This window comes from Choloepus didactylus, chromosome 13 (genome assembly GCF_015220235.1).
Source record: "Choloepus didactylus isolate mChoDid1 chromosome 13, mChoDid1.pri, whole genome shotgun sequence".
Taxonomy (NCBI): Eukaryota; Metazoa; Chordata; class Mammalia; order Pilosa; family Megalonychidae; genus Choloepus; species Choloepus didactylus.
The window spans coordinates 85274502-85286033 of record NC_051319.1 but is presented as its reverse complement, the minus strand read 5'-3'; the positions used below and the strand labels follow the sequence as shown (position 1 = coordinate 85286033).

General features: G+C 43.5%; 2 protein-coding genes across 2 annotated transcripts; both read right to left on the bottom strand.

Annotated features, from left to right (window-relative positions):
* Window positions 1–476: 476 nt before the first annotated feature.
* LOC119508064 (protocadherin beta-16-like) lies at window positions 477–3402 on the bottom strand. The gene has a single exon (XM_037801509.1). It carries the CDS (start codon window positions 3073–3075, stop codon window positions 703–705), a length of 2373 nt encoding a protein of 790 aa, XP_037657437.1. The 5' UTR covers window positions 3076–3402; the 3' UTR covers window positions 477–702.
* Window positions 3403–5685: 2283 nt separating this feature from the next.
* On the bottom strand, window positions 5686–9855 carry LOC119508063 (protocadherin beta-13-like). The gene has a single exon (XM_037801507.1). The coding sequence runs from the start codon at window positions 9229–9231 to the stop codon at window positions 6853–6855; it is 2379 nt and encodes a 792-aa protein (XP_037657435.1). The 5' UTR covers window positions 9232–9855; the 3' UTR covers window positions 5686–6852.
* Between the last annotated feature and the right edge of the window lie 1677 nt (window positions 9856–11532).

Here is an 11532-nt window from a genome sequence, read left to right as displayed (position 1 = left end):
TTTTTTTTACTTGGAAATTGATAAAGACTTTCATAACAATAGTTGAATAATTGATCCAGAAATGCTGGACTACTGGCTTATAAAAAATACAATGTACCAATACATACATTGTTATTTCTAAATATATTAAAGATGCTGCCAGGTGTTAGCTAATGACAGGAAACAGTATGGCTTGGTAACAAGGTCACTGATCCAGAGTCAGATCTAGGGAGATGCTCAATTTTGCCACACTTATTATTTGATGACCTTGGTGAACTCACTGACACTTTATAATGTACCTCTCCCTATGGGTTTATTAGGGAGTTTTAAAGTGTTAAAGTAGTATATGATATATAGTATAGGTGCTAAAAAATTATCTTAAAAGAGGTACTCTACAAGCTGTGCTTTCCAAATTTAGGTTAGGTGTACTAGTATAGCACTCTAATAAATCAGAAAATGAAAATAGCCAAAAAGATTGAAGACAATTGACAATTGAAAACGTCTCAAACTAAGATTTTATTATGTAATAGGCTACACATGAGGCAAAATTGTTTAAGATAAAATATGACAATAAATTCCAAGCTTTGTGGAGGGCTTATTGGGGCAGAAGTCCTTCTTTTACACTCAGAGTACATGAAATAATGTGAAAGCTCTCTACAGGAAGATCAGGAAGAATTCCTTAGTAGGATTATATTCACAGACACTTTTAATTTTCATTCCATATCAGAAATCCAAATTATTCCGAAATGAGATAGTCTCTTCGCCTTCCCTACGAATGCTCTGGGGTGGGAAATTGGAGATAATCGGCTTCGGGAACTTGAACTCGCTGGTCCCAGAATCTCCCATGAGACACACCTCGTACTGGTAGCTCTGGGACAGGGTCCCGGTGCCGCTCACGTCCACCAAGTGGCCCAGAAAGTGGCCCTCAGGCACCGAGGCCGCCCTGCGCCTCCCGCACAGCCGCACCGCGATGAACAGCAGCACCGAGAACAGGAAGAGCGACGAGACCGAGGCCAAGGCAATGACCAAGTAGACGGTGAGCGAGTCGGCCTGGGCCTCGTCCGGGGCCGCCTCCGGGAGCGGCAGGTAGGGCTGGGAGAAGCCGTCCACCAGCAGCACGTGCAGCGTGACGCTGGCCGAGAGCGGCGGCTCGCCGTTGTCCTTGACCAGCACGACGAGCCTGTGCTTGGGCGCGTCGCGGTCGCTCAGCAGCCTGGCGGTGCGCACCTCGCCGTTGTGCGCCCACACGCCGAACAGCCCGGGCTCCGTGGCCTTGAGCAGCTGGTAGGACAGCCAGGCGTTCTGGCCCGAGTCGCCGTCCACCGCCACCACCTTGGTCACCAGGTGGCCCGCCTCGGCCGCCCTGGGCACCAGCTCTGTGCAGGGCGCAGAGCCGTTCTGCAGCGGGTACAGCACGAAGGGCGAGTTGTCGTTGTCGTCCACGACCACCACGCGCACCAGCGCCTCGCTGCTCAGCGCCGGGGAGCCCGCGTCGGCCGCGCCCACGCGGAACTCGAACGCTTGCAGGGCCTCGTAATCCAGGGCCCTGAGCGCGAACAGATGCCCGTTGTCGGCGTTGATGGAGACCAAGGAGGCGAGGGGCAGGTGCGCGTCCTGGGGCGGCAGCAGCGAGTAGGTGACTTGGGCGTTGGTGCCCGAGTCTCTGTCAGTGGCGCTGACGCTGCCGATGTGCAGGGCGGGGCTGTTGTTTTCTCGGACGAACAGGGTGTAGGAGGTTTGGGTGAAGTTCGGCGCGTTGTCATTGACGTCGGCGACCAGCACGGTTATGTTGTGCTCAGTTTTCAGCCTGGGGGTACCCAAGTCAGTGACTGTGATGGTGATGTTATACTCGGCTCTCACTTCTCTATCTAGTGCTGTCTCCGTTACCAGGGTGTAAAAATTCTTGACTGAAGGTTTCAGAAGAAAGGGAAGGTCATCCTGAATGGAGCAAACCGTCTTTCCATTTTCCCCGGAGTCAGAATCCGACACACTAAAAACAGCAACTATAATCTCAGGCGAGTTCTCTGGGATGGGGCTGGTGAGGGCAGACATGGTCACTTCTGGGGGATTATCATTCACATCCACCACCTGCACCAGAAGAGTACATTTCCCCGAAAGACCTCCCCCATCTGTGGCCTTGATGTCCACTTCATAGGACAGAATTCTTTCGAAATCTACTTGTTTTCTCAGTCGAATTTCTCCTGTCATAGAATTTACCTCCAAAGTTTTGCTAATATCTTCAGAAGGTTGAAAGAGTGTATAGGATATTTTTCCATTTACTCCACTATCTAAATCGCTGGCAGAGACAGTGACAAGCAGGGAGTCTATCGGGCTGTTCTCGGGAATCTGCACCTTGTAGAGATGCTGCTCAAACTCAGGGGCATTGTCGTTGGTGTCCACCACTTCGATGCGGACCTGAGCTGTCCCAGACCTGGGCGGAGAGCCGCCATCCAGCGCTTTGAGGGTTAATATGAGTTCAGGCTCCTGCTCCCGGTCCAGCTCTCTATCTAGCACCAGCTCGGGGTATTTCCTGCCGTCCCTGAGTTTTCGGGTTAGAACCCGGAAATAGGAGTTGGGACTAATTGTGTAATTCTGAACATTATTGCTTCCTATGTCCAAGTCCAGAGCATTCTCCAAAGGGAACACATTTCCTAGAGGACTGTTTTCCAGTATTTTTACGGTCATTTCTCTGTCAGTGAATACCGGAGAATGGTCATTTATATCTCTCACCCTCAGTTCAGCCTGAAATATCTCTAAGGGTTTTTCCATTAACACTTGGAAATGTAGTACGCAGGGCTCAGTGGGGCCGCATAGCTCCTCTCTATCTAATTGCTCATTTATAAGCAAATCCCCAGTCTGAACCTTGAGCTGCAAGTGCTTTTTGTTCCCCTGAGAAATGATACGGACCCCGCGCATGGACATCTCTGTCAATCCCAAACCCAAGTCTTTTCCTAGATTTGCCACAAAGGAGCCTCGCTCCATTTCTTCCACCACTGAATAGGGCCCCAACTCGGCGCCCGACAGAGACACGATCAGCAAAACAAAGAAAAGTAGGACTTGCCTTTGTCTCCGATTGCTCATCCATCCAATCTCCATTGCTCTTTCCTGCAAATTTGGTTCACAGGAGCTTCAATTATGGCCAAGATCCTGGTAGCACGGTCCTGAAGTCCAGAACGTCAAAACTATGACATTTATTAGATTTTAAAAGAGGTCTAACATCCGCTTTTGCTCTAGCTGAAAGGTTTTCTTTCCCTTCTGGGCGGTGGTGTTAGCTAGGTACTGGAGCTGCGTAGGCAATTCTGTTTTCCTTTATCTTAAACCTGCAGCGCCACCACGTGTTCCCACTGATTCTTACATATTGTGGTTTAATACTGGAGGCAAAATTCTAGACATACCAAATAAGCTGTGCAAACTGTGTTTTGTAATGTAAAACACTGAGTTATATTTTCATATTATTTTTATGGGTTCAGATAGGCCCCTGTGTCATTGTACAGGAAGGAATACAAAGAACAAACTGTCACATTATTGACTGTTCAGTGTGGCCGAGATGTTAACAATTAAATAAAATAATTTAATCAACACTTAAGCTTAGAAAAATATGCACATAGAAGCAAAATGTTTCTGAAGTTACATGGGAACCATTTCACAACTAGATATTTTTCATGGTACATTTTATCAAATTACAAGTGCATGGACATTGTAAAATTGCAATCAGTGGCAGTTCTAAAAGGAATATTTAACCAATGCTTTATCAAAGAGTAGTTTACTTCCTTTTCTTTCCTACACTTAAGCATGAAAACTGTGGATTTTCACAACTTTCAAATTATTGGAAATTTACTTACCAAATAGAACTCAAGGTTGGTTCTACTGTGTTTTGAGATTCTTTTGTTGGGGCATTCTGTATGCATAATTTGAATTGGATTGCAATAAATATTCTTATCTTTATCAATTCAATGTTATTGTCAATAATTTTTAGAAGTCTTCCTATTTAACCTTATCTGGAGTAAAAACACCTAACTCATGAGGCCTAAATTCCTGTTACAAAGATCTTCACATTCCCTCGTTTGGCCACAGGTAGTACCACCAGACTGGATAACTCTCTTCCAAGCAGCTAGCTTGTGGTTGGCAGAATAATGCCACCCCTTCCCCCAAAGATGTCCATATCCTCATCTCCAGAACCTTGTATCTAAGTTACATTACATGACAAAAGGGACTTTGTAGATGTGATTAAGTTAAGGACCTTGAGAGGGGAAGATTATCCTGGATTATCTGGATGGGCCTAATCTAACCATATAGGTCCAAAAAGTGGAGAACTTATCCCAGCTATGGTCAGAGGGAGAGGTGACTATGAAAGATTGGTCAGAGAGATGCAATGTTGCTGAGTTGGAATATGGAGAAAGGAGGCTACAACCAAAGGAATGTGGGTGGCTTCTAGAAGCAGGAAAAGACAGAGAAATGCATTCTCCCCCAGAGCTACCAGAAAGGAATGTAAGCCTGTCAACACCTTGATTTTAGTCTGGTTTAGACCTGTATTGAACTTCTCATCTACAGAATTGTAAGACAATAAATTTGTATTGTTTTAAGCCGCTACATTAATGGTACTTTGGCAAAGTAGCAATAGAAAACTAATTCAGCCCAAGCATGGATTCTCAATCACTCAGCAGCTGAATCAACATAAATTCATCACTTCTACAAGAATAATATTATTGCAACAAATTTGGAGAATGTCTGATTCATCCTCTCAGAACGAAGCCATTTATGACCCACATATATTTTTCAGCATAATTTTAAGGAGGAGATTCCAAAAACAAATGGTTCATTTTAACAGAAAGTAACTGGAGCCCATCAGGTTTTTCCCTACTAAATTTCCAGAATCTCTAAGTTATTAAGTGATAAAAATTTCTCCACAACATTACCTATACTTTTCTGAAATCAGTCATTTCATTTAGAATTAATACTTGAATAGTGAATACTTTCAAGCAAAAGATATGCTAAAATGAATATAGTGTTTTTAATTTGAATAAGGAGCTTATAAAAATGTATATAATAGAGCAAATTCCAAAGAAAAAAGCTAAAGAAAGAACAAAAAATTTCGAGAAATACAAACTACTCTCTATTCAGGAGACTCATTTCTGCAGTAATGAATATGACATGTTGAGAAGGTACAGAAAGATAATTGGGCTGATTCCCTCATGATGGAGATCAATTGTGGTGCTGATCTACCTTTCTTAGGTCACTACTTCTATAGGGACTTTGAGTTTTTTTGGTCCAGCAGTGTGGCAATAGGTATAGAAACATATGAACTATAGGCTAGAAGTTATATTTTAACATGGGAGTAGAGTTCATGAAATAGGAATTTTAGATGACTTTTACTTCCTCAGGAAGACAGTGCTACCAGTTAATGCCTGCCAGTGTCACTTATTGGTTAAGAACTGGGGCATTAGGCTCAGATTTAAATTCAATTTCAAATTTTCCTCATATCAGAAATGTGAACTAGTTACTTAACTTTTCTATTCTTCAGTTTCCGCATAGGTACAAAGGGAATAATAATAATGCTAACACCCTTAGAGTTTTGTGGAGGATTAAAAAGAAAATGCATATAAAGCACTCTGTAGACTACTTTTAACTGAGTTAGAAATTAAGAAATAAGGGCTTTAAAAAGATCAGTTAAATCAAACTGTGCACTTAAGATCTATATGTATTTATATAATATCTTACTAAAAATCTTACTGTTAAAAAATTAGGATTAGTTTCCACTGGAAGTAGGACAAAAACAAAAATGAAGGTGGCTTAAATGATATAGACATTCCTTTAAAGAAACTCAGAAATACGCAATTGAGGGATGACTCCAAGGTCATCAGGGACCCTTGCTCCTTTTATGTTTATTCTACACTGTCTCAGTCTATTGTTTCAATCATTAAAGTTGTTTTGTGTTCCAATATGGTTGTTTGCACACCAGCCACCACACCCACATTTCAGGCAGCAAGAAACAGCTAGGGAAAAGGGGACCACTTCCTAGATGAATCAACTCCCTTTAAGCACCCTTCTTGGACTTTCCCTGCAACATTTGTATATAGGTCTCATTGACCATAACTAGTGCTAGCTGCCAAGGAGATGGGCAAGATGTATTCTTTGATTAAACACAATTTGAGTACAATTTGAAATCTTTTACCAAAGAAGAAAAGACGAATGTATTGGGGTGGCTACTAGAGTTTTTGTCACAGATAAATTATGATCAATGTTTCTCAAATGAGAAAAACCCATTTGTTACATACTACTACATCTCATTGGATAAACACAATGTAGTCGCCCTCCCCCCCATCTAACACCAATGAAACTAAATCAAAAGCAACCAACACACATAATAATGAAAGTACACAATTAGCATAACATTTTAAGAGAAAACAAATTCAAAGAAGTTTAGTGCCTTGAGGGCAACCTAAAGCAAGGGTGAGATATTCTTACTGCACAACTTCTTTTCCCTATCTGAATAGGCATACTGCAGGATAACTGTAGTGTATTATTGCTATGTATGTACCTAATGGTTTACTAACAAGAGAATGGAAACACAATTAAAAATGAGTTAACAGAATAAACATTCCATTGTTTTTCCCTAACATATTCCTAAGCTATTCCAAAACAAGAGTTTATGGAAAAATTGACTTCATCTTTGTTCTGAGATGCTAGATTTAGAGCCATTCATCTTGTTATAGGTGTGAAGAAAAGCTAAGATACCGTTTTTTAAACCTAGGAATAACTTAAGAAATTTCCAAGCAAGTTTGGTGGACTTTAAAATCTATAATAGGTTTATAGAAAAACTAACACCTGAATTTATCACAAAAAATTAAATATGGAATTTGAAAACAACTGTGGTCACTGAATACTGAAATCAAAGTCATTCCTAAAGTTGGGATTTTCCTCTATTTCTGGCTCAAAGCACTGGCCCTGTAACTTGGGTAAAATTGGCTTCTGGAACTTGAATTCCCTGGGGGGTAAGCCTCCAGTCATACACACCTCGTACTGGTAGCTCTGGGACAGGGTCCCGGTGCCGCTCACGTCCAACAAGCGGCCCGGAAAGTGGCCCTCAGGCAGCGAGGCCGCCCTGCGCCTCCCGCACAGCCGCACCGCGATGAACAGCAGCACCGAGAACAGGAAGAGCGACGAGACCGAGGCCAAGGCAATGACCAAGTAGACGGTGAGCGAGTCGGCCTGGGCCTCGTCCGGGGCCGCCTCCGGGAGCGGCAGGTAGGGCTGGGAGAAGCCGTCCACCAGCAGCACGTGCAGCGTGACGCTGGCCGAGAGCGGCGGCTCGCCGTTGTCCTTGACCAGCACGACGAGCCTGTGCTTGGGCGCGTCGCGGTCGCTCAGCAGCCTGGCGGTGCGCACCTCGCCGTTGTGCGCCCACACGCCGAACAGCCCGGGCTCCGTGGCCTTGAGCAGCTGGTAGGACAGCCAGGCGTTCTGGCCCGAGTCGCCGTCCACCGCCACCACCTTGGTCACCAGGTAGCCCGCCTCGGCCGCCCTGGGCACCAGCTCTGTGCAGGGCGCAGAGCCGTTCTGCAGCGGGTACAGCACGAAGGGCGAGTTGTCGTTGTCGTCCACGACCACCACGCGCACCAGCGCCTCGCTGCTCAGCGCCGGGGAGCCCGCGTCGGCCGCGCCCACGCGGAACTCGAACGCTTGCAGGGCCTCGTAATCCAGGGCCCTGAGCGCGAACAGGTGCCCGTTGTCAGCGTTGATGGAGACCAAGGAGGCGAGGGGGAGGTGCGCGTCCTGGGGCGGCAGCAGCGAGTAGGTGACTTGGGCGTTGGTGCCCGAGTCTCTGTCAGTGGCGCTGACGCTGCCGATGTGCAGGGCGGGGCTGTTGTTTTCGCGGACGAACAGGGTGTAGGAGGTTTGGGTGAAGATGGGCGCGTTGTCATTGACATCGGCGACCAGCACGGTTATGTTGTGTTCAGTTTTCAGCCTGGGCGTACCCAAGTCAGTGACAGTGATGGTGATGTTGTAGTTAGATCTGCTTTCTCTGTCCAGAGGTCTGTTTGTTAGCAGCATGTAGAAGTTTTCGACAGATTTCAGGAGGAAGGGTAGATTGTCCTGAATGGAACAGCTTATCTTGCCACTTTCCTCAGAATCAAGATCTGAAACACTGAAAACTGCAACCACAGTCTCAGGCGAGTTCTCAGGGATGGGACTGGTAAATGCAGACATGGTGACTTCTGGGGCATTGTCGTTCACATCCGTGACTTGAGCCAGAACAGTGCATTTTCCAGTGAAGCTTCCAGTATCTCTGGCCTCGACATGGACTTCATAAGACTGAAATGTTTCAAAATCAAGCTCTTTTTTCAGTCGAATTTCTCCTGTCATGGGATTTACCTCAAAGGTGTCGCTAATCTCCTCGGAAGCCTGTAAAAGTGAATACGAAATCTCTCCATTGACTCCTGTATCTATGTCCGTAGCCGAGACGGTGACAATCAGGAAGCCTACGGGAATGTCCTCGGCGACCTGCACCCTATAGAGAGACTGCTCAAATTCAGGGGCGTTGTCATTGGTGTCTACGACTTCGATATAGACTTGGGCTGTGCCAGACCGGGGTGGAGAGCCGCCATCCTGTGCGATGAGGATTAACCTGAGCGCAGGTTCCTCCTCGCGGTCTAGCCGTTTGTCCAACATCAGCTCAGGATATTTCCTGCCGTCGCTGCGTTTGCGGGTGAGGACCCGAAAATAGGAGTTGGGACTGATTATATAATTCTCAATATTATTTCGGCCTACGTCCACGTCTTGAGCATTCTTCAGAGGAAATGTAGTCCCAGGAGGACTGCTCTCTGATATTTTTATTAACATCTCACCCTCCACGAACATCGGTGCGTGGTCATTTATGTCTATTACTTGTAGCTCAGCTTGAAAAAACTCTAAGGGATTTTCTAGCAACACCTGGAAACGTAGCACACAGGGCTCCATGTGACCGCACAGTTCCTCCCGGTCCAATTTATCTTTTAACAACAAATCCCCGGTCTCCTGATCGAGCTGCAAACGCAGTTTGTTCCCTTTGGAAACGACTCTAACCCCCCGCCTAGAGAGTTCCCCCTGCCCCAGACCCAAGTCCTTTGCTAAATTGGTTATAAAAGAGCTGCCCTCAGTTTCCTCCACCACTGAGTAGCGCCCGGGTTTCTTGCCGGCCAGAGATAAGCCCAGGAGAAGAAATAAAAAAAGGACTTGCCTTTTTCTGCAAATGAGCTTCCTGCTGGCCTCCATAGTTCTTGCTTAGCACAGCCTCTTGCGAGAATGGTTCCCCAGAACAGTAAAAACCACAGTATCTGAGACTGCGGTTATTCCACAAGATATCGCAAAAATATTCACGTCAGTAGCCTTTTTTTCAGAGGATCCATTCCTCTTTTGTGGCGCCCAATCTTCCAGCGGGCTTCCAGGCTCTGCTGGTAAATTTAGCTTGTTAATGGAGCCGCAGCTGCGGTTCCGGTTTATACCTTCTTATCCTGCAGCGCCACCACGCGTCCTCACATGATCTTACATTTTCTAGGTTGAAAAGGATGCACTCTTCCTGACTGCCTTTGTACCACCGGCTATGTAAGGTTACAATACTATCTCTAATATCGCTAGACTCTTGCTGTACAGACAATAGTCTGGAGGCTACACAAGAGAAAGGAAATTAGTAGAGGGTCTTCCAAAAATGCTAATTGAGTTTGGGGCAAAAAGAAGATAGCCTGGCTGGAAAGAAAGAATATATATTATCAGAGCAACAGAAAACTTTTAGAATTATATGTTTTTATTACCATGAACCATGGGAATACTTAGTAGCTGTAGACTTTGGAAAAATTATTTAACCTCTCTCTGCCTCAGTTTCCTGATGTGTAAGGTGGATAATAATACTACCTGCCACATAGGGCTGTTGTGATTCTGACCCGGCCCCTCCAGCCTTACAAATGAAGAAACTGAGGCAGAGAGAGGTTAACCTTATAAATAAATTATATATATATTATATTAATAAAAATAATGTCTTTTCAGAATTAAATCTTGGCTCTCTAAAGAATCAATGACTCATTACTCTAGAATAGGACACTGCCAATTCCTATCTCTAAATTTAAAAGTATGGCTATATTCAACCTTCAAATTATTGAAAAAGAATCTGTCAAGCATAAACATTTACAGATGGGCCTACCAGTTCCTTTGGCCAGAAAATCCAGTTACACAATTGCATTGCATTGGTTTGTGGTACAGGGCATCTTTGTTACTTCTATTTTCTTGAGAATAATATAATGAAAGAAGCCTGTGAGTAGCCTATGATAATAATAGCACCAACACAGGAAAACCAAGTTCTCCATTAAGCCCTTAATTCTCCCTTTGGTGTGCCATTAGGTAAGTCCCAAGAAACAAACCAGGCATGCAACCTAATGCCATCAGGTAGCTGAATCTACCTAAATCCATTGCCATGGCTAGAAAGACATCCTGAAACTCACATGGTAGCAGAGTAGATGAGCAGGATGATCTCAAATAGAAGTGATCATAACAAATGATGAAGGTGGCTGAACAAGAAAGACTGGAAAGTTTATCTAAATAAAGGTATAATCTGTGACAGCAGTGGTTATTCTGTATCTCACAAGGATGTCTCTTTTGTAACTTCCACTTCTTACACCATCAACTTTTAAAATACTTTTTATTTTTAATAATTTCAAATCCCACAAAGAAAGAATATGATGAAGCCCCGTGACGTATAACTAGCTTCAACAATTATCAATATTTCACCATTATTGTTTATTCTGTCCCCCTAACATTTCCACATCCCAGGCAACCTCAATTTTCACCCATAAACACTCCATTATGCATCTCTGTTAGTGATTTTAAAACAATTTGACTCAATTATCATAACTAAGAAAATGAACAATATCTTAATATTATTTAATACCCCTGTATATTCAAAATTTCCCCCAATATTTCATAGTTCCGTTTTGTGAATCAAGATTCAAACAAAGTCCACACATTGCATTTGGTTGCTATGTTCTCTCATATGTAAACTTCCCTCCTTCCCTTTTTCCATGCCATTGATTTGTTGGAGAAACTAAATCAATTTATCATGCCATTATGAAAAATTAAGATTTTACTGCTTGAAGTATTTTTTGTCCTTAAACTCTATCCCATTAGTGATGTACATTAATAGTATTACTATTTTTAGACTTAGAAGCACCAGTTCATATTTTCAGAACACAGCTTTGCCAAAAACATCTGGATATATTTTTAAAGAAAAAGTAGTTACAGACTATCATAACAAATAAAGCTTCTCTTTAACTCCCAATAATCTTTAGGTAACTTAATGATAATTTACATTTCTCTTTAATTTTACATATTTAAAACTATTCCTTTCCTTTTGCTTTCCTGCTACAACATCACAGTATATTAAGTAGGAAATTTTTGAAAATAAACTTGCAAATTAAATCAGGAAAATATTACAAAGGTAGATAGGGATTACTGGAGAGAAATTACTGAAATGTGAAGAAAACACATAAACTAATAAAGCAACTGAAATTCATAAAATTTCTATTC

Coding starts and splice junctions, on each gene's coding strand:
- LOC119508064 (XM_037801509.1), bottom strand. CDS start 3,075: ATGGAGATTGGATGGATGAGCAATCGGAGACAAAGGCAAGTCCTACTT.
- LOC119508063 (XM_037801507.1), bottom strand. CDS start 9,231: ATGGAGGCCAGCAGGAAGCTCATTTGCAGAAAAAGGCAAGTCCTTTTT.